Genomic DNA, 26,339 nt, shown 5'->3' with positions numbered 1-26,339 from the left:
TGCTGTAGGTGGGAATGAGGAAGGGGCAGGGGTGGATAATCAGAAAACTGCTCGTGCTTTGTTTGTAACAAAACCGAAGAAACAAGCTCCCAATCCAGCTGTGTCTGCGTGTGTTCAGGAGAAGGCGAAGGTGCTTGGTGAAGTGGGACTCAACAGCTCACGCAATAAAGGAGATGGGGCTGATTGTGGGGCGCATGATGAGAGGAGTAATAATGAGCTCTTTGTTTTCGGGTCTAGCAATTTGGAGACGGGGAACAAAGAAGTGAGTGCCACTTTAGTAGAGTATGTGAAAGGGGATGGAAAGGGGCAAAAGGTTGGAAAAGAATGCCGAGAAATCATGATCATATTATGTTAACTGGTGAAAAAAGAAGTGTAGGAGAGCTTTTGGTGGAGAGTGAAGATAGTACGAGGGGTGGGGTGGAAAAGGAGAAAAAACAGAAAGTGTTACCTATTTCTACTGGAAGTGTGGCGGGCCCCACCAATAGGGCTCTCGGTGCTAAATGAGCTACATCCTTTCTTGGAATTGCAAAGATTTGGGGAGCACCGCTACAATCAACGCATTGAAACGTATTGTGTTTCTTGAAAGCCCCCAAATGGTGTTCCTTATGGAAACAAAGTTGAAGAAGTTTGAGATGGAAAAAATTAAATATAAATTAAAATTTAATTTTTTCTTTATTGTGGAATGTAATGGGGAAGGCAGAAGAAGGAAGGATGGGTTGGCACTTTTGTGGAATAATAACAGTGATGTTAATATAAGGTCTTACTCCTTACATCATATAGATGCTTTGGTGAGGTCGTCTCTTCATGGTGTGTGGCGGTTCTCAGGTGTTTATGGACATCCCGAAGATGAAAATAAATACAAAACGGGGCTGCTTCTTGAATCGTTGAAGGAGGTGAATGATAACCCGTGGCTTTGTGGAGGTGATTGGAATTTGATGCTTTATTCGGGTGAGAAGCAAGGTGGGAGAGCTTTTAATGTGGAGGAAGCCGACATCTTAAGGGCTGTTGTGAGTCACTGTCAATTGGAGGATCTTGGTTTCATTGGGCACCCTTTTACTTGGTCGAACAATAGGGGAGGAGAGGAGAACATCCAAGAACGTCTTGATCGTTTCCTTGCAAACCGAGCTTGGAGAGACTTTTTCCAAGGATCTTTTGTCACACATTTATCGAAGAGAAAGTCTGACCACCTCCCTATTCTCCTTTGTATCAAAGAGGCTACTCCATCCCAGAAGAAAAAAAAAAAGAAGAAGAGATTGTACCGATTTGAGGAAATGTGGCTCCGGGATGAAAATTGTGCTGATATTGTTTCCGAGGCTTGGGATTATGGAGGTGACCTGTGCTCCAAAATCGCCTTTACTTCCACAAGGTTGAGTGCGTGGAGTAGGGAAAAATTTGGGGATTTTGTGAAAGAGTTAAATGCATGCAAGGCACAAATGAAAGTTCTCACGGGAGAAGTACAATCAACGGAGGTGGTAGCTCAAATGAGGGCTTTAGATGATCGAATGGATGAGCTGGAAAGGAGAGAGGAGATGTACTGGAAACAGAGGAGTAGGCAAGATTGGCTTAAGCATGGTGACAAAAACACTTCTTTTTTCATCATAAAGCCAAGCAGAGAGAAATTAGGAACAACATTGTATGTGTGAAGGATGTTGCTGGGAACATCTATAAGGAGGAGGAACAAATTGCGGAAACCTTTGTTAAATATTTTGAAGATCTTTTTGCTACGAATAGTAATATTGAGGTAGAACCAATGATTGGTAAGGTGAACTCAGTTGTTGATGAGAGACAGTATGCAAGTCTGGTACCCCATTCACGGCAGAAGAGGTTCATACGGCTCTTTTCCAAATGCACCCCACAAAAGCCCCCGGACCCGATGGTATGTCTGCAATATTTTTTCAAAAATTCTGGGATAATGTAGGGAATGATGTAGTTGGGAAAGTGTTAGATATTTTAAACAATAATGGGGATATAGGTTCTATTAATCAGACTCATATTGTTTTAATTCCGAAAAAAAAGAGTGTGAGTCTACTGTTGATTATAGACCTATTAGCTTGTGTAATGTTTTGTATAAGATTGTTACAAAAGTGCTAGCAAACAGATTAAAATTGGTTCTTCCTCACATTATTCATGAGTCGCAGAGTGGATTTGTTCCGGGTAGATTAATTACGGATAATGTGTTAGTGGCTTATGAGTGTTTCCATTACCTCCAGAAGAAAAAAAAGGGCAAAAAGGGTTATCTTGGGCTCAAGTTAGACATGAGTAAGGCTTACGACAGAGTTGAATGTGAATTTCTGGAGAAAATGATGTCAAAGTTGGGAATGCCGGATAATTTTGTGAACTTGGTTATGAAGTGTGTCAGTACTGCCTCCTTTGATGTATTAGTCAATGGTCAGCCATCGTGAACTTGTAAGTCCACCCGGGGATTGCGTCAAGGAGATCCTATTTCTCCATTTTTGTTTATATTATGTGCAGAAGGATTGTCTACATTGCTTAGAGATGCGGAGAATAGGAAGCTTATCCATGGGGTGAAGATTGGTCGACATGTTAAACCAATTTCTCACCTTTTCTTTGCAGATGATAGTCTCCTTTTTGTGAGAGCAACGGAGGAGGAAGTTGAGAGTGTTCTTGGGATTCTTTCTACTTATGAGATTGCATCGGGTCAGAAACTGAATATGGATAAATCAGAGGTGTCCTTTAGCCGAAACATTGATCAAGAACGGAAAAATATGCTTCAGATGAAGTTGTCTTTTAAGGCCGTCGAAGGACATGACAAATATTTGGGTCTACCAACTTACATTGGTGGGTCTAAAAAACAGGTTTTTCAGAATATTCAGGATCGGATTTAGAAAAAACTCAAAGGGTGGAAAGAACAATATTTGTCTCAAGCCGGAAAAGAAGTCTTAATTAAATCCATTGCTCAAGCTATTCCCACGTATGCTATGCAATGCTTTTTGATCCCGACTAGTATCTTAAATGTGGTAGAAAAACTGTGTCGACAATTTTTTTGGGGGCAAAAAAGAGAGGAAAATAAGATATGTTGGGTTGCTTGGGAGAAAATATATGTTCCGAAGAGTCAAGGAGGCCTTGGTTTTAGAAATATGAAGAATTTTAATAAGGCCCTCCTTGCTAAGCAAGCTTGGCGAATTCTCACAAATGAAGATTCTCTTATGGAAAAGGTGTTAAAAGGAAAATACTTTCCTCATACGACCTTTTTGGAGACAAAACTCTGTCCAAATTTGAGCTACACTTGGAGGTCCATTCTTGGGGCTCGTGATGTTCTTTTGAAGGGAGCTAGAAGGAATATTGGTGATGGAGCTTCAGTTCATATCTGGCAGGATTCATGGGTTCCGACGCTCCAAAACTTTAAGGTGGCTTCGACAAAACCAGAGAATGCTTCATGCCCGATGTATGTTAGACAGTTGTGGCACAATAGAAGGTGGGATCCTAATGTTCTCAATGAAATTTTTTCAGAGGTTGAGGTGAGTGCCATTCGAAATATTCCCATTCCTATGTTTGATAGATGTGACTCTTGGACGTGGCATTATGCAAAAGATGGGAGCTTCACAGTGAAGAGTGCTTATAATCTCCTCACTGTTGAACAAATGCGTGATACGACCTCGCCGTTGAATGTCAGCTCTGGGTTTGATTGGAAGATTGTGTGGAATGTGGATGTTCCCTAGAAGATTAAAATGTTTGCGTGGAGAAGCATAAGAGGTGCAATTGCTACTCGTGAGAATCTCGCTAGAAGAGGTATGGAGGTGGATACTAGGTGCCTAATATGTGGGGACGAAATAGAGAGTACTCTGCATATGGTTGCAAAATGTGAAGAAGCTAGGCTGATTTGGTATACCTCACCTTTGCGTTTGAAGGCTGAAAATTATGATGGGAGCAATTTTAGGGAGTGGTGTCTTTCGGTTCATAAGACTTGCAAGGACTTGAGCTGGTGGAGTTTGTTTTGGAGCATTGCTTGGGGAATATGGCTTCGCAGAAATGGCTGGACTTTCTCAAAAAAATTGATGGTTGTGCAGGAGGTTATAGGCAGGGCAGCGAGCCTTATTGGTGAGTTCAATCTCGCAAAAGAAGTGAGCAGCATCAACCCTCCTGCAATGGTGCTTGACGCCACATGGAAACCCCCTCCTCTTGGTATGATAAAGGTTAATTCTGATGCGGCGAAGATCTCCAACTCTGCTGTTGGTTTCGGAGGAGTGATGTGTGACAATGTAGGGGATGTAGTTGTGTCTACATGTTTGAAGATGGAAGGGGCTTTCGAGGTAGACGTGATGGAAGCCATGGCTATGCGTCATGCTCTTCAGATTACGTTAGAGTCGGGCTTCTCGACCATTTGCTTGGAGACAGATTGTCTGAAGCTTTTCTCACATTTGAAGAAGGCAACGATCACTTCTAATGCCTTTGGGGTGATTGTTAATGATATACTTAATCTCTCTCGCTCATGTCAAGTGTGCTCATTCTCTTTTGTGAAGCGTACAGGCAACCAAGTGGCTCATAGCCTAGCTAAGCTATGTAATATTTACTCTGATCTTAGAGTGTGGCTAGAGGATTACCCATATGATGTAACTCAATTTGTTTTGGCCGATTTGAGCCACTTTGTTGCTTAATAAATTTGAGTTCGTTTTCCGTCAAAAAAAAAAAAAAGGCTTTAAAAGGAAATTCTAGAAATCTTATTTGTACTAACTTTTATAGTCAAATTATTGTTAAAACCATCCTATGGGAAAGCCTAAAAAGTAACCTATCCACCTAATATATATATATATATATATATATATATATATATTTATATATATAGGGGAGGGATCCGGTAAGAACCTCTCCTTATATAAGAACCCAATCTTATATAAGAACCCCTCTTTATGTTCTAAACTTTTTTTCGGCTTATGTTCTAAAGTTTTCCTATGTTCTAATTTTTTTTCTGCTTATGTTCTAATTATTTCATATATTCTAAATTATTTTTTCAGCTTACATTCTAAATTTTTTTATATGTTCTAAATTATTTTTTCAACTTATGTTTTAAATTTTTTCCTATATTCTAAATTATTTTTTCAGATTATGTTCTTAATTTTTTCCTATGTTCTAAATTATTTTTCATATGTTCTAAATTTAGCCTATGTTTTAATTTTTTTTTCCTATATTCTATATTATTTTTTCGGCTTATGTTTTAAATTTTTTCCTATGTTCTAAATTATTTTTTCAACTTATGTTTTAAATTTTTTTCCTATATTCTAAATTATTTTTTTCAGTTTATGTTCTAAATTATTTTTCATATGTTTTAAATGTTTGTTTGTTTATGTTCTAAATTTTTTTTTTCTATGTTCTAAATAATTTTTTTCAGCATATGTTCTAAATTTTTTCTTATGTTCTAAATTTTTTTTTCAGCTTATGTTCTAAATTTTTTCCTATGTTCTAAATTATTTTTTAGCTTATGTTCTTAATTTTTTCCTATATTCTAAATTATTTTTCATATATTCTAAATGTTTGTTTGTTTAGGTTCTAAATTTTTCATATGTTCTAAATTTTTTTTCCTATATTATACATTTTTTTTCCTTATGTTCTAAATTTTTTTTTCAGCTTATGTTTTAAATTTTTTTCTATGTTCTAAATTTTTTTTTCAGCTTACGTTCTAAATTTTTTCTTATGTTTTAAAAGTTGGTTTGCTTATGTTCTAAATTTTCCTATAATCTAAATTTTTTTCCTAAATTCTAAAGTTTTTCTTATGTTCTAAATTTTTTCCTATATTTTAAATTATTTTTTCAGCTTATGTTTTAAATTTTTTTTCTATGTTCGAAATTATTTTTTCAATTTATGTTCTAAATTTTTTCCTATGTTCTAAATTATTTTTCATATGTTTGTTTGTTTATGTTCTAAATTTTTCCTATGTAGTAATTTTTTTTTCCTATATTCTATATTATTTTTTCAGCTTATGTTCTAAATTTTTTCCTATGTTTTAAATTATTTTTTCAGCTTATGTTCTAAATTTTTTCCTATGTTCTAGATATTTGTTTTCTTATGCTTTAAATTCTTCTTCTTGTTTTTTTTTTGTTGTTGTAAATAGGTGCGTAGTCCTGGAGTTGATATAAATATCCTATGTGTTGCCCCTAGACATGCTACGCGAGAGGTAAGATATAACTTTTGTCAGCTTCTTTACTTTTTCCATTATTTTTTGCTACTTTAGTGCCCCTTAACTTGTTATATTTTACTGGATATAGGAAGATTTCTTCGAAGAACTCCATTAGATGCTTTCTGAGATGTCTGAGGTTACAAAGTTGCACCCTGTGCCTGATGCTTTTGTCCCGGTGATGAGATTTAAGTTCAATGGGGTGTCCATAGATCTTCTTTATGCAAAATTGTCGCATTTGAGTTTCTACATTGCATGTGATTGTTTTCCTCGGCTTCTATGGGAGGGTGTTGATTTATATTAAAAACCTATTAGCTCAAGTGGTAGAGCACTATGCAAATGCATAGTTGATATAGGTTCGAATCCTACATAGGCAATATTTATAAATAACTATATAAGAAAAACTTTAGAAAATAGGTAGTAAAAGTTTAGAACATAAAAAAAAAAAAAAAAAAAAAAAAAAAAAAAAAACTAAAAAAAACTTTAGAACATAAGTAGACTGAATTTAGAACATAGGCAGAAGAATTTTGAACATAGGAAAGAATATTTTAAACATAGGAAATAAAAACCGTTAGAACATAGGTAGAAAAAATTTAGAATATAGGAAAAAATTAGAACATAGGTTGAAAAAATTTAGAACACAGGAAAAAAAAACTTTAGAACATAAGTAGACTAAATTTAGAACATAGAAAAAAAAAAATTTTGAACATAGATAAAAGAATATTTAGAATATAGGTAAAAGAATATTTAGAACGTAAACAAAAAAAAAAGAAACTTTAGAACATAGGTAGTAAAATTTAGAACTTAGGAAAAAAAAACTTTAGAACATAAGTAGACTGAATTTAGATCATAGGCAAAAGAATTTAGAACATAGGTAAAAGAATATTTAGAACATAAGAAGAAGAAAAAAAACTTTAGAACATAGGTTGGAAAAATTTAGAACATAGAAAAAAAAAAAAAAAAAAAAAAAAAAAAAAAAAAAAAAAAAAACTTTAGTATATAAGTAGACTAAATTTGGAACATAGAAAAAAAAAATTAGAAAATAGGTAGACTAGATTTAGAACATAAGAGTAGGCAAAAAAATTTAAAACATAAAAAAAGAATTACAGAAATGCCATTACTAAAGGATGGTTTTAGATGGTTGGATCAAAACTAATAAATGGTTGAGATTGGTTATATAAGATTGAGTTTTTATATAGAGGAGGGTTCTTACATGAGCCTTCCTCTATATATATATATATATATACTACCTCCGTTTATTTTTATGTGCAACTTTGAGTGATAATACGGTTCACGAGGCAAAAGATTGAAGAGTAAATATTAGGAGAAGTTAGTGGGTTTAATTAAAAAGCAAGGAGAGAGAAAGTGTGGACCACACTTTTTGTTTGTGGTGGGAAAGTTTGGCAGAAAAAACCAAAGCATAATTTCCCACCCAAAACCCACCGAAAATTTGGGGTGAAATTTTACTTTCCCCCTCCTTTTTTAAAAATTTCATACCAAAGTCAAATTTTCCCAAAAAATTTAGGAGGCTATAAATACAGCCATGCCCTCATTTAATGTCACCATTCATTCAAGCATTTAAGGAGGGAATAAATCATCCTCCATTGTCAGGCATTAATTACAATCAACATTGTTTAAAGGTGGGTGAAACATTCCACCAAAAACACAGTTTCATCCACAAAAGCTTATCAAATCCTAGGTTAGAATAATTACACACTAACTACTCCTTAAAACTTTACAAAAAACAGGGGTGCTCTGTTGTCCTTCATGCACAGGTGGGTGTAGTCTTCATCTTCAACCCACACAACTCAGCAGGGCCCTGACTTCATCCTCCCTGTGCTGGAAAAGAGGAATGGCAGAAATTGATGACTCTGTTTTTTTTGATATTGAACACATTCTCAATGAAGAAGAGCTAGCAGAGCTGTGGTTCGAGGAAGAAGAAGAAATGCAGGATGCAGGAATATGGGAGTACAACTCAGAAGATGAAATGCAGGATGGCAACCAAGAAGAACAGCAACAGCAGCCACAGACAGAAACTAATGTTCTCAACACACAAATGCAACAGCAAGGTCATGAAGGGACTGGTCTTGTATGCAGAAAACAATTAACTTTGCAGCAAAGAAGAAAGATTGTTGATGCAATTTTGCTGAAAATGAGCAATGGGACTTTACCAAGGGGTCACATGAAGCAATTAGCATCTGAATTTAATGTCCACAAATCAACAATCACAAGAATCTTTTCAGACATAAAAAAACAGCTGGCAACAGGGGACTTGATTGATGTCAGGACCAAAAAATTTGGCAAAACAGGGAGAAAGCCAATGGAGATTTCTGATGAAACTCTCCAGTCAGTCCCATTACATTTAAGGCAGACAGAAAGAAGCTATGCAGGAGCATTGAAGATCAGTCTAACTACAGTTCACAATTTGAAGAAAAGAGGCAGGCTAAGAACACACACATGCTGCAACAAACCATTGCTCACATCAGACCACAAGGTTGCCAGACTAAGATGGATTTTGTCACATATAAATCCAATTACAGGGAATGAGGACCCCACATTTGTTGACATGAGGAATGTCATACACTGTGATGAAAAGTGGTTCTACTTGAACCCTGACAAAAGGAGGTTCTACCTACTGCCATGTGAGGAGGATCCCTATATGGCAGTTCAGTCAAGAAGATTCAAACTAAAGGCAATGTTCATGGCAATCATAGGGAAGCCATTATATGGCATAAATGGGGAACTTTTACATGATGGAAAGTATGGCATCTTTCCATTCACTGTCCAGCAAGTAGCACAGAAAGCAAGCAAGAAAAGACCAAGAGGGACCATGGAAACCAAGGCACTCCAGAACATAAACAGAGAAGTAATCAGAGAGATGCTGCTAACAAAGGTTATTCCAGCAATCATATCAAAGTGGCCTGAAGGTCTGCCCAAGGATGTGGTCATCCAATGGGACAATGCAAGGCCACACCAAGTTCCTACAAATGATGAGTTTGTGGCAGCAACAACAGCTAATGGCTTTAACATTCAATTTGTTTTCCAGCCAGCACAGTCTCCTGATTTGAATGTCCTTGACTTAGGGCTATTTAGGTCTATACAATCATTGCAATATCAGTCTTTTCCTAGGGACTTAGAGGAGCTAATTCAAAAGGTCAAACAGTCTTATGACACTTTCAACCCTCATGTAAACAAGTACATCTGGGTTACATTGCAAAAGTGTATGATTAAGATACTCAAGGCAGAAGGTGGTAACAAGTACAAAATACCACATATGAACAAAAAAAAGCTGGAAAACCTAGGTAGTCTTCCAGATTTGGTAGAGGTTCAGAAAGAGGATGTATTGGAGGCTGTGGAGTACCTAAACACCATGTTTAGGCCAGCAAATCAAGGCACTCAAGAAGACACAGAAGATTTGGAGGTGGATGCAGATTAGGGGAGTCTTTACAACAACCAGACAACACATGGACTGCCACACATAACCACTTATCATAGTAAGTTTTATTGGTTTTTTTTTTTTCCCAAAAACATTTTGAGCAATCCAGTGGTTAGGTGTATTTTGTTGATTACAATTACCCAAACAAGTCAGGCAGTCTGAAGTATAGTCATTAGATTATCATACATATGGTCTTTTGTAAAGTTTTATGTACTAGTATTTTGTACCCACATTTTTAGTTGATTATGAATGACAAAGATAAACAATTTATGTGGGCACTAAATCCATCAGAGGGTTATAATGTTGAATACTACACATATGCACAAGGGTACCTCAACAACAACAACAACTTTCATGTTGATGGAGCAAATCACCTGTGCATATTGAAATTCATTGGAGTCCCTTCATCATGTGGATATGGGTAAGCTAAATAGCATATCAAAGTAGGGGACTCTTTAATAAACAAGAAACAGAAGGCAACATCATGGGACTCCTTTTAAGGGACTGACTAGGCAACAATGAACATGCACAAGACACCAGCCTCATCATTCATCAATCAAGTCCACACAGCCAGCAATAAAGACAACATGCAACCAGATGTATCAACACACACATGCAACCAGCAATAAATCTCCCAGATGTAACATAACCAACAACCCAACATTACACAGCAAACCCTAGTATCCAGCCTACATCAACACAAACATACAAATAAACCCTAACATTTAACATAATCAACAACCCAACAATAAACAACAACGAGTCAAAGTTACCCATAACAGCAAACCCTTAGCAGCCAGAGTAGATCAACACAACCAACACCCCATCATGAAACCACAACCAGTCAAACAATCCCGCAATAAACAGTGAAACCCTAGTTTCAGCCATAGATCCACCGGCACAAAAATTAGGACTCTTTTAAATTTTAAAAAATTTAAAAAAATTAGGAATAGGAATCGTTACGCAAAGGTCAGTGCTCAGCCTCCTCATCAGAGGACAGCACCACGAGGTCGGACTCCGGCAAATCAGGCAACCCGCGCAAACGCCTCATCGCCACCACCGCAGCCTTCCTCTTTCGCCAAAGCTTCGGAGGAGGCCTGGAAACCTTAGATCCGCGCTTGGGGGTGGGGGAGGGCGCAACACTGACCTCAAAATCGGACTCCAGATCTACATCTTTAACCTGAAAATCAATTTTTTTTTTGGCATGGGACTCGCCTTCACCCTCCTCTTTGTTCGTCTTCTCCCCCTCGTCGATATTTTTCAGGACTTCCCCCAAAGCTTTGAAAGTCGTCGAAGAACAGCAACTAGGGCCTTCCTCAGAGTTGTAAAGGCGGCGAGGAAAATCATTGCCCCTGTTGATGTCGTTAATGAGGGACTTGATGAACCGAGCCTCACTCTGTGAATCTGTGCCAATATAGGCGTCAACAAGTGGATCTAGGTCATGTAACGGAATTGTGAAGTCTGGATGCCTCTCGAAAGGGGAGGGAAAGGGGGAAGACATAATTGTGGGACTCTGAATTCTTCAGGAAAAGGGCGAACGAAACGAAGAAGACGAAGAACAGGAACCCTAGAACACGAAGAACAGGAAAACAAAGAAACTGATCTAGGGTTCTATAGAATTCTCTAGATCAGTTTAGAAAAGGTGGTTGGGAAGATGTAGAGTTGTGTCGGTTGGGGGGTAAATTGGAGGGAGTAATTAGGTTAGGTTAATTTAGGTGTGTTAAATTAAGTTAGGGTTTTGGATAATGAGGGGTAAAAGTAAGATGATTAAATTTTTTAAGTGGGGGTAATATAGTAAATTCAAGGGTTTTTATTTACCAAAAACAGAATGAAAAAGGAAAGTTGCACATAATAGTGAACGGACTAAAATGGCAAAAGTTGCACATAAAAATAAACGGAGGTAGTATATATAATGAGAACCTAAGTTATAATGAGAACCTTAGGAACTAATTAGGGTCGTTGGATCTAACTTAGATGCGCTTGATGAGCGGCCTAAATTAATTCACAATCAAGCGCATTATCTGTCATTTCTCTCTGCTCGAGCGCAGCGATTACCCTACTTCCTAGCTACCTCCATTGAAGCAGATTTCAAGCTTTCTCTACTCCATTGAAGCAGATTTCGAGCTTTCTGTACTCCATTGAAGCGGCTTCTGAGGTAAGATGTTTCTTTTCCTCTTTTGAATCACGATTTTCAATTTCACTATCCATGGTTTATCATTATTATTTTATCAATTTAGGATAGTTTATAGTGAAATTCGAGCTTTTGAGGTTATGAATTATTATACGATTAATTTTGTTACTAGAATTTCTAAACACCTAAATCTGAAAGTACTGTCATTCAAATTTATATGAATTTTGGTGAGTTTGCAAACAAAACTATGTGAACTGAGTGAATTCATACTATAAGTTTTTAATAATTGAATTTATATGATTTTTTGCATGTGTTTAGCTTATGATTTGGAGCTCGATTCTAAACACTAGTGAGATTTTCATGTTTGAATTTTTTTTTTTCTATTTTACATTATATTAATTTTGATTATTCATTTATTATTGTTAATTTCTTAATGCACACTAAGTGTTTGATAAAATGCCTCAATGAATCCTATTATTTAATCAATTTTTAAAAAATAGATATATATGGTCCTTTTATGGATGTGGCAGGTGCAATTTTGTTTCTTGTGGTGACAGGAAATTACAAAGGGATGAGTGTTTGAGGTTAATAACTAAATAATCAATGTCCTCTTCTCACTTATGTGTCTTAATCTAGGTCTTTACACTTTGCTTTATTTTCCAATAAGGCAAGAGCAAATATTTTCCCTCTGTGAGCTTGATTTGGTGGCTGGTTTAAAGGTACGCAACCGTAGTTGCTAATTTAAGATATTTACTTCTTATTACTTCACGTACAATATATGTTCTTGTGCTAGGTCTCGTACCTATGTCCATGAAAGTATATATCTCATAAAAGTAAACTCTATCTATCTAAAAAGTAAACTAATCCTCTCTTAAAGTAAGCATATGCTAGCCTAATTTGGGTGTGAGTCGATTTTCAAAATTAATTACAGAAGCTCCCAACTCTTAGTTTCAGGATTGACTTAGATGGGTGGCAGAGAGACTATCAGGGGATAAGATTTCAATGTTTGCAAACTTATGTTGGTCCTCTTGGACTAGCAGGAATATCGTCATTCATGAGCAGTCAACACACGATTCTATAATGCTAGCTACAGGTTTCACCAGATATGTTTATGACTATAATTCATATGCTGCATTGCTGGTAGAGTCTTTACTGAGGTGAAAAGAAGTGATGCATAGTCTATATGAATTTGCTGCTATATTTGAAGGATATGATCTTATTATGATAAAAAATGAATATTGCTTCTTGTAATTTTGTATTTATTTAAGTAGATAGAAGTTGGTTAAAAGTAAATCAATTAGTCTTAAAAGTTTGTTTTTTCTCTTAATTAAAAAGTAGATTGAAAGTTAATAAAAGTAAACCAGTTAGACTCATAAGTTAATGAAAGTCAATGGTGCTAATAATGATTCAAAGTGATATGACATTATGAAATATAAGGGAAAATAATAGTGTTGATAACCAAGAAAGAGCTACCCTTATTGTTAATACAAGGTTGCGGATTAATGAGCCTCAAGACTTCTTGAGCTAGCTTATGGTATCATGTTTCCCTTTCTGCTTTGGTTTGTTGTATAATAGCCTTAGGTTTCGCAAACTGATCAAGCGAAAATTAGGAGGTGATTAAGGCATGAAAAGGCTTTGTATGGGACAGATGTGATTATGTGAAGTTGTTGGAGGTTATACTTATAATGTTAGACTTGTGAGGATGGAAAGGGGTAAAGGACCGGAGATTGAGATGGTTCTCGAGGGAGGTTATGGTGAGCTGAGTTGAGAGAGACAGAGTTGAGATCAGAAGGGAGACAGCTAGTATTATGTTGAAACCATTATCGTTGCAAATTACCCCAGATCAGATGCAAAAATTAAAGCCTCATTGAGAGTGGAAGCAATCTTTTCTAATAGCCTCGTCAGCTGTTGTTGAGACTTAAGAGGATAGGAGGACAAAGAGAAATGACTTTAAATTGTCAGAACAGGTTAGCTGATAGTGTGCAGTTGTGAGTCCTTGGTTTTTTCCATGTAGAAATGCTCTGTTCTTTTCTACTTGCTTGTATCCGTGCTTGTCAGTTGATTACCTGCCTGATTCCGTTCTTTTTCTCAAGTACAGATGCTCTTTCTCTATTCTAAAGAGTAGTATCTATTGCGATTATAGTCTTCATCTTACACATTGTTAATTGATTATGTCGTCTTCAACTACTCGACTTGATAATTGTAAGGACTGTGAATCTATGATGGGTTCCACCACCTGCTTACTTATTACGGCGCCTTTATCAAGGTAAAGTCCTCAATGTTTTTCAAAGGAAAATTTGAGTCAATATACTGCACAATACACCAAGTATTAGTCCAATTAATATACTTTTCAAAGTTGTTAGCTGAATGTAAAAGAATTAAAGAAAAAAAATGTAAGTAGAATTTTCTATTCTTAAGTCCCTAAGATATTGCTAAACTCAAAACCACAAGTCCACAACTATTGGTTCTAATATTACAAAAATGAATCAGATGGATGTTCCTGAGAGAGACTATCAGGGGATGAGATTTCAATGTTTGCAAACTTATGTTGGTCCTCTTGGACTAGCTGGAATAACGTCATTCATGAGCAGTCAACACACGATTCTATAATGCTAGCTACAGGTTTCACCAGGTATGTTTGTGACTATAATTCATATGCTGCATTGCTGGTAGAGTCTTTACTGAGGTGAAAAGAGTGATGCATAGTCTATATGAATTTGCTGCTATATTTGAAGGATATGATCTTATTCTGATAAAAAATGAATATTGTTTCTTGTAATTTTGTATTTCTTAAAGTAGATAGAAGTTTGTTTAAAGTAAATCAATTAGTCTTAAATGTTTGTTTTTTCTCTTGATTAAAAAGTAGATTGAAAGTTAACAAAAGTAAACCAGTTAGACTCATAAGTTAATGAAAGTAAACATAGTTGGAAGACTTATTCTTATTAATATCGAGTATTATGCTTATGCTTATGCTTATGCTTATGATATGTATATGCATGATTCAAGTATATGAATGGAATTGGACTGAGTTAGTGTGGCTGTTAATAGCTCATCTTGGTTTACATTGGGTATAAAAATACAAAAGATGAATAAGGTGGGAAAATGTAGATTTCTATATCAGTTGTCTAAAGTAAATAAAATAGTATTTAAAGTGAATAAAAAAAGACTCTAAAGTAAACCTATTAGCTCAAGTGGTAGAGCACTATACTGATGCATAGAGATGTAGGTTCGATTCCTATATAGGTTCCTCTAAAAGTAAATACAAAACATTCTAAAGTAATTCAAAACATCTCAAAAGTATATTTAAAAAACTAAAATGTAAATCAAATTAGCTCTAAAATATACAAACAATAAATTGGGTTTGGAGGCCTTGACTACCATTAAAACGAAAAACTTCAAAAATGTTGTCATATTTTTTCAAGATTGGCTAAGAATCCACTTCAACTTATGTCTAAAGTAAATAAAATTAGCTTTAAAAAAATTTATGTCTAAAGTAATCAAAAGTAGAGCAAATTATGTCTAAAGTAAATAAAATTAGCTTTAAAAAAATCAAACTTCAAAAACAGTATATAGCAACAATATGAATCGACTCTTCCAAAGTACCATTACATAGTATTTCATAGTAAGAAAGAGTAAGAGAAACTTGTTACACATGACCTCTTACATCGCACTTTCAAGTCATCCTCTTATATATCTCAAGTCATCGCTAGCATGGGCAGCTTGGCATACTAGAAACGAGGCTATTTTTGATGGAAATTCTGGAATTGATGGGGCTAGACTGGCTGTGGGTTTTGCTAATTATTGCAGAGATTATAGAGAGTATAATACAAAGGTTCATGGGCTTGTTTCTGCTCCTGCTGTTTGCTCGTCTGCAGGGTGGATTCCACCAACTCATAGCTGTCTCAAGGTGAATGTTGATGCTTTTGTCCCGGGGTCTGCTGGTGTGTGCTTTGGTGTGGTAATTAGAGATGAATTTGTGAAGCTACTGTTGATTGTGGCCAAGAAGACAAACTGTAGGTGGAGCCCAAAACTAGCAGAGGCAGCAGCTGCTAGATATGGGATTGAGCTTGCTAGAAGGTAGGGGTATAGCAAGGTGATCTTGGAGTGTGATGCAATAGAAGTTGTAAGGGCTGTCAAGTTGAAGCAAGAGAGAGCTGCTCCTATTTTTCACTTCTTTGAAGATATTTCTAAAATGTGTATGAATTTTGTCTACTTTAATTGTGTTAATGTTAAACGAGCGGGAAATACTCTAGCGCATCTAGCGGCTAGGTGGGATAAGAACTAGTGATGAATGTATTTGTATCATTGTATGAAATACTCTAGCGCATCTAGCGCAGAGCTTGATTTAACTTGATAAAATTTCCTGCGTTTGTCTTGATTTAGCACACTCGATCGTTTTTATACAAAAAAAAATCACAAAAGTAAATAAAAAATACTCAAAAGTAAATATAAAATTACCAAAAGTAAATGGAAAAGAAAGTAAAAAAACTTCAAGTGCATATGTTGAATGAAAACAGTGCAAAAAGTAAATAATCTTATCTTTTTTGGTAAAAAGCTGATTAAACAATAATACACCTACGTGGGATTCGAACCCACATCCTTTGCACATTTGCACAATGCTCTACCAGTTGAGCTAGTAGGTTAACGTTATCATTCTTATCAATCTATTTAAATTAATAGTACCAATTGTACATAAGAAATCAGTCATGCACTCATGCATTCAAAGCAATGTAGTAGGCTAGTTTTTATAAAACATTCATAATAAAGAAAAATTACTCAAAAGTACACTAAACAATCTCAAGTAAATGAAAAAAACTATAAAGTAAATGTACTAGGGGTTTACCAATTTATTAGTCAACAACATGCAATCCTAGAGAAGCAACCTCATGGATCCACATTGCAAGATTACCACATTATATATTTCTAAAAAAGCATCGGTTACACCATCATATATATCTAAATGTAGATCATAAAAGAAATCAGCTAAGAACAATTATCCATGAGCAAGAAACTAAGGGGCCGTTTGGTTCGCACGGGGTAATCGGAATGGAATGAACAAAGGGAAAGAGAAGGAATGGAATGAAAATACCTAAAATTTGGGGTGTTGTTTGTTTTAAAAACAAAGGGAATGAGACCCACCTATCCCACCACCACACAACCACCACTAACATTCATTCTCTAACGTTCCAACCACCGAACCACCACCAAACCAGTCGCCGCACCTCCCTCACCCTTCGCCTCCCTTCTCCGGCCATCCCCGCCCCTCGCAAAACCTTCCACGACCCCGAAAAAACCCTAATCGAAAAAACCCTAGATTGACGAGGGGTTTAGGAAGTGGCGGAGGAATGCTGCGGGGAAGGGGACAGGCGGCGAGGCTCAGGGAAGGGTCGGCGATGGTGGTGGGAGGGCTGGGCGGCGGTTTTACGGGGATAGGGAGGGGTTTTGCGGGGGCTGTGGGATATTTTGCGGGGTAGGGGAGGGCGGCGAGGGTCGGGGGAGGGGCAGCGGTGGTCGGGGGAGGGGGGCGGTGGTCGGGGTAGTGTCGGCGGTGGTAAGGTGGGCTGGTTTCCGGTGGTGTTGGTAGGTGTGAAGGTGGTGATGTGGTGGTGTGAAGGTGGGTAGGGAATGGAATGGAAATACCTAGGGGGGGTGGGGAATGGAGTTAGAGGGATTTGGGGGAATGAAGGGGGTAAAGGGAATGAAAGAAAGTGCTTAACAAACAACAACAAAGGGAATCGAGGTGATTGATTCCCATTCCCTTTCCTGAATACCCCCAACCAAACGACCCCTAATAGTAGAGTGACTCTCTAAAGACAAGATTAACCAAACCTTTATTAAAACAAAGGTGAAGAGTGATGATTGTTACCTCATTAATGTAAGTCTCACGACCTTTCGTGGTTTTGTGGCACAATTTGAATGAAACGAGACATGTGTTACATTAGCGTGTACCCACTCACACAATACCACTTCGAACCTCCATAAAAGCACCAGTGCCTACCATAAGAAATGAAGTATCAAACTTATAAAATTAAAGAAATGAAACTTAAGTACTTAACATATTTCAGGGCTTAAATTATGTAGAATTGATGAGTTATTTACAAAAACTTGCATAATACCAACACAACCCATAGACTGTCAAAAATAAAATTAAAAATCAACAATCTAATAAATTTCCCCTGATGTGATTTCAGCAAGTATTATGAATTCCATTAGTCAAAGGCTCATAACACAATTACATTAGAGCCAGCAACTTAATGCACTTTTTACTCCATTTAGAACAAGCTATTAAAGAGCATGAAAAATAGTTCAGTCTATATAAACTCATGAACTTGAATTGCAATGTGACAAAATCATCTAGTAAAGTGTTGCTTAGCCTGACCATCAAAAAGACAACAATATACTAATTTAGAGACATCAAACATACCGTAGCATTGTCATTTTTATTACCGTAGCATATGCATAGAAAACTAAAAGAGTCCAGGACACATAGCATCTAATTGTAATATACTATTCTTTTTGGTATGAATGAAAGCTCGGTCTAGTTAGCCACACAATTATACATACCCTAGCAAGGATGCCCATCCCATACAAGTATACAACCACATAACTAACTACACACACCCTCGTAATGCCAAGCTCAAACAGCCACACAACTACACACACTCTTGTCTAGGATGCCTAGCAGTATAGAGGTAATAATCTAGGCTCAACAGCTCACAATTCATGCCCTATGAATGTTAGGTGAATTCAAAAGTAAATAGAAAAAACTCAAAAGTAAATCAAAATATCTTAAAAGCAATACCAAAACAACTATGCAAAACTAGTTACAATTTGGGCAAACAACTAGGCTAATCACAGTTGTTCAAATTAATTGTAATGTTGATTATCACACCTAAGCTAGCAACATAGCATAACATACATTCCATTAAGCTAGTCAGACATTTCATTGAACGCATAGTGTGCAATAGATTAAAGCAAATAAGAAATAAATTAACCAGAGATACAATAATTCCAATCGAATTCCTAGTTAATAAAATTGAATTTTATAATCTAGACAGTAAATCATGAAAGAACACAACAAAAATTGCAATTAAAATTACAGCACATGCAACAATCAAAATTCACAAATAAATCAAACAAAAACTAGCAAAAAACCCCCAAATTTCGACAACTTAATCTGATTATAAAATGCAAAAACTCTGATTGATCAAATAAAATTAAAAATAGCAAAAACCCTAAATTCAAACTCGAATTAATCGAAACCAAATTGAGCAAACTTAAACTGAAGCGAGCAATCATATAATTGCGGAATCATATAATTGTAAATTCCCTAATATTACAACTGGAATCACAAATACTCAAACAAATGATTTGGAAAATCCTAATTTCGCAATCAAAATCGCAAAATTGGATTAAAAAATGAATTAAATCAAAGAAAGTAATGTTAATTACAATAAAAAAATTTACCTCTCCAGAAACAACCGATAACAACAAATCGAAGAACTTAAATAAACTAATTTGAAGATTTTGATGCGCAATGTCGAAGAAGTGAAATCGTTGTAAATAATCGCCATAAAAGAGAAATAATATGAATTGAATAGAGAGAAAGAATTAAGAAAGAGAGAAAAAAAAAACTCAAGATACATTGTATTTACCAAACTGCCATTACTTAAGCCAAAACGCGTATGGCATCTCAACCGTCAGATCAAATGCAATCAAAGGCTCGGATTAGTTCCTAATTCCTATTATAGACGTAGGTTCTCACATGATCCTGATTCTATATATATATATATATATATATATGTATATGTGTGTGTATATATATATATATATCAGCTTTTAGTATATTAGCTCTACTTATTATTAAATATCATTTCTTATTTTACTTATTGCATATGTAATATTAATCAATATTATATATTATATGGTGTATAGTTTATGTATGTGTTATTTGCATTCTATAAGTGCACATGTGTCATTTTCCATACAAGAGCGACGGTAAGTATATTGTTTGATACAAAATAATAGTCTGCAATACATACAATATTTTTTATGCTAATTTGCTAATAGATTCCTGACAACAGTAGGAATTCATAACACACTACATTTTTAGTACATGTTGAAGCAAATGGTTATGGAGGCAATGCTGAAAAAAACGTAACATCTTCCCTTTTTTTTGCTCGCGAAAGGGCAACATATAGCTGTCCATGTGAGAAACAAGGGCGTGGTAAGTACACAAACACTTTGTTTGGTGTTTGCCCTTGTGATTTATTTATGAAAATTTTTAAATTACCACCCAAAAATGTAAACATTTTCGAACTAACCACCCGTTTAAATTTTTATTTTAAATTACCATCCCTTAAATTAAATAATTAATGCTCAGATTACCACCCATTTCAAAAATCCGGTGGATTTTTCATCTATGGGCTCCACCTAACGCTTATTTTGACCCTTTTGACGGATTTTTTCCCTGATTTTTCTCTTTAAAAATGCTCTCCTAACTTCAATTCACATTTTTCTCTTTGAAATTTAGTAGAATTTGGAGGAAATGTGAATTAAAGTTTAGAAAGCGTTTTTAAAGAAAAAAATTGGGGGAAAATCAGTCAAAAAGGTCAAAATAAGTGTTAAGTGAGGCCTACAAACGGAAAATCCACCTGATTTTTAAAATGGGTGGTAATCTGAGCATTAATTTAATTTAAGGGGTGGTAATTTAAAATAAAAAATTAATCGGGTGGTTAGTTCGAAAATTGTTACATTTTTGGGTGGTAATTTAAAAATTAACCTTTATTTATTGTCATAGCAAAACTTAATTTCAAAGGAAACTGTTTTCGCTCAATCTAGAATGGATATCTAGCTGAAGCAGAAGGCCGCAAACTGATACGTGGTATGAAAACATGATTCCCTTGATACTGTCCCACGACAATTATACAGTGCACTACATTTGGGAAAAATCCCTTGCATATAAGGCGTATCCCATTGCATAAACCAGCAAATGGAAGTAAATTCCGCAGCAAAATTACTGGATAATTTTTCTTAAGCACAAGTTTGTGAGGAATCAATCCACCTGGACAAAGTTTAATTTAAAACTCTATTGGATACAAGTCACAGGTATCATTTAACATTATATCAAAACTTTTATACACCACAGGTTCACTAGGAAATTGACTTATTTATAGAGTCAACATTATCATTCAAAGGGGTTAGAATAGCTCTTTCTGTGAACAAATTACTATCAACTTCAACAGTGTTGAATTCTGGAAAGACTGCCTTTGTTACTTGAGACACATGATTATCGCTAGTTGTAAAAGGGTTTGTTATATTCCCAGGTAATTCTACATATGCATTTTCAGACCTTTGTAGCTCACCATTTCCAAGTGCAAGTAAAAAAGAGGAAAATTCTGGATCTTCTTTAGCCCTTTGGTTCTCTGTTAACCTGAATTTTGTAAGCTGGGGCCACACATATGAAGTGACTTTGCTAGCCTACACAACTTCTCTTTGATTCTTGAGAGGAGCAACTAGTAATACTTGCCGGAAATCACCTCCAAGAACTACTAATTTCCCACCAAATAATTTTTTATTCCCACGTACATCCTGTAGCAACATATCTAAAGACTCTAGGTTGCTTTTATTGGCCATAGAAGCTTCATCCATATGATCAATGTTGTCTCTTTCAAAAGAGCCGCTAAACTACCTTGTTTTGGAACATCACATACCAATGAACTTTCTACATCAATTGGTATTTTAAACCTTGAATGGGCAGTTCTACTAGAAGGAATATTAGCTGCAGCAATCCCTGAAGTGGTTGTTGGCAACAATATTTTATTCATCAATCTAATTTGTGCATACAGAGCATTGTATAGGAAAGTTTTCCCGGTACCACCAGGACCATCTATGAAAAAAGCACTAGATGTCCCTGATTGCACATGTTCCATTATACATGTGAAAGCATTCAACTGTCAATATTAAGCTTATTTATGCAATCAATACATGATTGAGGAATAGGTGCATCTAGAGCATCAATGATATCTTTAGTTCGTTGGAAGTCATCGTCTTCCCCTAAACACAGTGCTCTTAACCCTACACTCTTCAATGATTTTCCCATAGCCTCAAGAAACTGTTCAAGTGATCGAATAGTGCGTTGTTTAGATCTTTCAACATGCCATGTGTACTGATGCTGAAAGTCTTCAGATAAATCATTTGAGTATTTACACCATAAAGCATAAGGACCTCTTGGTTGGCAAAATGTCAAAATAGTTGCAAATAGACGTCGCAAAGCAACATGTAGTTGACTATCCTTTGCCTCTGACATACACAAGTCACCAATGTCATCATCTTCAAGCAATTCCAACTTCAAAGCAGCTTCCTGAAACGTTGCATATACATGGCCATTCACAGTTCAAAGGTCCTCAAAAGATGTTGGGCTTCGAACATTAATCAAGAGTAACCTAAGAAAGAATCGCTCTCCTTCGGCTGGATACACAAATGCCAATATGCCAACTACAATTTTTTTTTTGTCTTTCGTTCACGCCATTCTCTAGAAGAAGGTTCCCACCGATAACGCTCACAGAATTCATAATATAAATATCCAGTACCACCTATACAACACAGTAACTGAATAGTGCTTAACTGTTGTACACAGATAAATAAATCTTAAACATATTAATGAACAGCCATTATATGCATCATATATGAAAAGTGTTGCAGCTTCACTTGGTGATGCACTTATACCAGCTAGTTTCTGAAATCAAACTTTTATTTAGTACTAACTTAGTGAAGGTTATATTGGGATAATCCAGCATTGAAAGAGCAGAATTCATATATTATCTAGAAGAATGTTGTAATTTCTTGTATATGATACTCTGATAATTCAAATCAATTTCCAGACTCATAATTTTAAAAATAGTAGTATAGGTTGCAATCTGAATTCTAAATTAGGAACAACAAACAAAGAGACATACTAAAAATATAGATGACTGGATATAAAATTAAAACTTGTAAAAAACATGGGATCCAGCAACTGCAAGAATTAACAGAATACATAAAGTTGTAATTGTAATGGAAACAACCAAATTATTTCACTATTCTAAAGAGTGTACAAAGTTTTGGTCAAGGGGGATTATTGAAAAGGGAACCAATTTCACAATTCATAATAGGATTACAACATTATATGATTTCCCAATATTTTTCTATCCCTACTCCATATACCATGACATTTGAATCCCTTTATTTTCATTCCTACCAGCTCACCCATCTAATTTTCCGTGAAGATCATTTCTTTTCAGGCAACACAGTGAGTTTCTTTTTCTCATTAACTCCAACCTTTACACAGTTCTTATTTATTTGTATGATCTAAATTAATGATGATTTGAATCTAAAGTAAATAATTATGGGTACTGTTTCAAAAAGGTATGGTACCTGGACATATGTCCAGTATCCTATTTTCTTAGTTGTTACTTTCCCAATCATTTACCTTATATGAACTTTGCCACTATCAAGTTTCTAATGGCCAATATATAATAATTACTCTTTTACAAGAATTATAATAATTACTCTTTTACAAGAATTTATATATATATGCATATATAGTACCTTTATTTTGCTTTTGAGCAGAAATTTTATGTAATTTCATCACCTCTTTCTTAACTACTTCTTGTATATTAGGATTCAACCTTCTCTGGGGTTGAATACAGGGCTTATAGTTGTCCTCTAGATGTACTTTGTGAATACAAAAATCAGGGCTAATACCCTTGAGATCATCAATACTGTACCCAATTGCCCTTTTGTGGGTTCGAAGAACCTCTAGAAGTTGGGAAGTTTGTGGGTCATCAAGTGCAGTACTGATGATCACGGGGTATAGTTCCTGCTCATCAAGAAAAACATATTTTAAATGAGAAGGGAGAGGTTTTAGTTCAGGTTTCTTAACCTCAGCAGGTTTTGATTCCTGAACTAATTTCACTACCTTCATGGTCTCTTTTGGATCAAGCTCTTCTAGTGAAAGAGCTTTTTCAAGGACATCCACCTCATTACTCCAGATGCTTGCATCACCTGTAGATAATTCTTCACAAAAAACTTCATCCAAGGGATCCCTTGCAAGAACATGTGGTAAACTTTCTTCACAAATATCATCCATTATATCAATGACATCTATTAGACAAAAATTTTCTTCTAGCATAGGTCCTTTTAAAACTTTTCCTAAATTAAAAGTGATATTATCGTCTCCTATAGAAAGGGTTAGTTTTCCATATTTAACATCAATTATGGCTCCTGCAGTGTGGAGAAAAGGCCTGCCTAATATAATGGGAATTTGTGTATCCTCAGCCATGTCTAACACAACAAAATCAACATGAATAAAAAATTTACCAACTCTGATAGGAACTTCCTCTAAAATACCTAAAGGGTATTTAACAGAACGGTCTTCCATCTGTAAAGTAATGTTAGTAACTTTTAAATCACCCATATTAATCTTAGTACACACAGACGATAGCATAACACTGACACTAGCACCCAAATCACATAATGTTTTATCGATGAAGACATTACCAATATGACAAGGGATAGAAAAACTACCAGGATCCTTTAATTTAGGAGGGGATTTATTTTGCAATAAAGCAATACATTCCACTGTAAAAGCTACAGTCTCTACCTCATCAAAGGTCCTTTTCCTAGTCAAAATATCTTTCATAAACTTAGCATATGCAGGAACCTGAGTGATTAAATCAGTGAAAGGAACTGTTACTTGCAAGTTTTTCACAACCTCCAAAAACTTACTGAATTGCTTATCAAACTTACTCTTTAAATGTCTATTAAGGAATGGTAGTTTGATAACAGGGCTCTGCACATCTCCTCCCTTGTCCTGAGATTTACCCTGCAAAGAAACATTAGAAGGGTTAGTATCTTTTTGTAGCCTTGCAGAGTTAGTAAGATTAGCATTTGGTACAAAGGAATCAGGATTAGCAACAAGTCCATCTTCCTTGGGCATAGGAGGCCCATCATAATGTGAGCCACTCCTTAGAGTGATTGCATTGGCATGATATGTAGGATGGATTGGTTGCGATGACAGAGCTCCCTGTTGACGGGTTTGTAGGGTAGATGAAATCTGCACAATTTGATTATCCATGATTTTATTATGAGCTATAATCGAATCAATTTGTGCATCCCTACTCTCCATGTGCTTTTGCATGCTTGAAAGCATTGCTCTAAATACTGTCATGGCAGGGTCAGAAGATGAGGAGGATTGTGACTGGTTTTTCTGGCTATAATTAGGATGGTAATATTTTGCTGTGGTGGGGGTTGCTGTTGTGTTTGTTGTGGAGGTGGAGGGTTTTGTACATTGGTAATCCGGTAGGAAAGATATGGGTGGTTCCGGAGGCCAGGATTATAAGAGTTGGAGTATGGGTTATTTTGCCTATAGATTTGAAAGGCATTAACTTGCTCTATGGAACTCCTACAATCTTGATCCCAATGTCATACAATTCCACAATTTTCACAAAAAGCTTCATTGTTAGCAACAGCAGAAACATTAGCTACAGAGTTAGGAACAATAGTAAGATTATCTAGTTTATGACAAATAGATGTTAGCTGAGCTTGCAAAAAGGATACAGAATCGACATTATGTTTTCCTTTGTTAGCAAACCCTCTCGGATTCCCGTATTGGGAATTGTGTATTGCCATATCTTTGATAACCTGACCTGCATTTTCAACATTAAGATTCATGAATCTCCCACTAGCTGCAGAATCTAGAATTGATCTAGATGAATTTCCAAGTCCATTGTAAAAGGCTTGGTGTTTCGGGGTTTTCTGATGTCCTGCGGGAGAGTTACAATTCCGAGACTGGAACCGGACGCCTGTACCTGCAAAATAACGGAGACTCCTGAGAGCTCCGCCTCCAACGGTCAAGTTAGTACCTGATTAAGGAGTAATTAATACAGAAATTAAAGTAATAAGGTCTCTCTAGGTGAGAGTATTTAATGTAGGTAATCTGCTTTGCTAGCGAGATCAGCCGGTTATTAGTGTGTTCCGTAAATTATTCGGTCCTTTGATTAATGAGGATTAATCGAGTATTTATAGCCTTGGGAAGCGTGCAACTCTCTAGGTTTAAGGTAAACCTAGGGCCGAACGGGCTTCTAGACTGAAATGGGCCTTGATGGCCGGTTGTCCCATTTGGCATGGGTGGACACGTGGCGTGTCTTAAGTGGTCCGTGGAGGACGCGTGGCGGAACCTGGTTGGTCCACTTGTCAAACGGTGCTTGGTGGATAAAAATCCCCTAATCATTTGCCCCTCACAGGTGGCACGCGACTGGTCACGTGTCGCCTGTGACAGGCGTCGCACGGTGACAGGCGACGGCCCGTTACAGGTGTCACCTTGCAGACGGCCGGGAGATTCTCCCGCCCAAATTTGAATTCGGAAGCGACCCTTCGCCTTCTCATTTTGCCTATAAAAGGAAGTGCTGACTTCGGTCATTTTCACATTTGAGAATTTTTGCGAGAACATTCGGACCCCTGAACCTGATCTGACATTTTCGGACTTTTTCTGCCTACCGCCTGTTCTGACAAGCCGACTGACCCGAACTTTCAGGACTTCATCAACTGTCATCCGTTCAGGTAACTCAGTTCTCTTACTCTTAATTTTCTTTTTATTTTTT

At 36.1% G+C, this 26,339-nt stretch overlaps 3 protein-coding genes across 13 annotated transcripts; all 3 read left to right on the top strand.

Annotated features, from left to right (window-relative positions):
• Positions 1–3,689: 3,689 nt before the first annotated feature.
• LOC110693947 lies at positions 3,690–4,616 on the top strand. Its single transcript, XM_021871130.1, has one exon. It carries the CDS (start codon positions 3,690–3,692, stop codon positions 4,614–4,616), a length of 927 nt encoding a protein of 308 aa, XP_021726822.1.
• A 3,366-nt stretch (positions 4,617–7,982) lies between these two features.
• On the top strand, positions 7,983–9,566 carry LOC110693946. Its single transcript, XM_021871129.1, has one exon. It carries the CDS (start codon positions 7,983–7,985, stop codon positions 9,564–9,566), a length of 1,584 nt encoding a protein of 527 aa, XP_021726821.1.
• A 1,920-nt stretch (positions 9,567–11,486) lies between these two features.
• Positions 11,487–16,084, top strand: LOC110693824. 11 transcript variants are annotated; one of them, XR_002505681.1, is made up of 4 exons: positions 11,487–11,721; positions 12,334–12,416; positions 13,905–13,963; positions 14,188–16,084. XR_002505681.1 is itself a non-coding variant. In XM_021870976.1 (4 exons), the coding sequence occupies exons 3-4, from the start codon at positions 14,229–14,231 to the stop codon at positions 15,776–15,778; spliced, it is 375 nt and encodes a 124-aa protein (XP_021726668.1). In that variant the 5' UTR covers positions 11,494–11,721; positions 12,334–12,416; positions 14,188–14,228; the 3' UTR covers positions 15,779–16,084. The 11 variants fall into 11 exon arrangements, 2 of the variants coding, with proteins under 2 accessions (XP_021726668.1, XP_021726669.1); XR_002505679.1 differs by having other exon boundaries at positions 11,488–11,721; positions 13,796–13,963; XR_002505678.1 differs by having other exon boundaries at positions 11,488–11,721; positions 12,652–13,963.
• The last annotated feature ends 10,255 nt before the right edge of the window (positions 16,085–26,339 follow it).

The sequence above is a fragment of the Chenopodium quinoa genome, unplaced genomic scaffold (genome assembly GCF_001683475.1).
Source record: "Chenopodium quinoa cultivar QQ74 unplaced genomic scaffold, ASM168347v1, whole genome shotgun sequence".
NCBI classification, from domain to species: Eukaryota; Viridiplantae; Streptophyta; class Magnoliopsida; order Caryophyllales; family Amaranthaceae; genus Chenopodium; species Chenopodium quinoa.
The sequence above is the reverse complement of the archived record's forward strand: the minus strand, read 5'-3'. Positions and strand labels throughout refer to the sequence as shown.

Coding starts and splice junctions, on each gene's coding strand:
- LOC110693947 (XM_021871130.1), top strand. CDS start 3,690: ATGTTTGCGTGGAGAAGCATAAGAGGTGCAATTGCTACTCGTGAGAAT.
- LOC110693946 (XM_021871129.1), top strand. CDS start 7,983: ATGGCAGAAATTGATGACTCTGTTTTTTTTGATATTGAACACATTCTC.
- LOC110693824 (XM_021870977.1), top strand. CDS start 14,229: ATGTTTGCAAACTTATGTTGGTCCTCTTGGACTAGCTGGAATAACGTC. Junction 14,330..15,504: donor CTAGCTACAGGTTTCACCAG/GTATGTTTGTGA, acceptor TAATTATTGCAG/AGATTATAGAGAGTATAATA.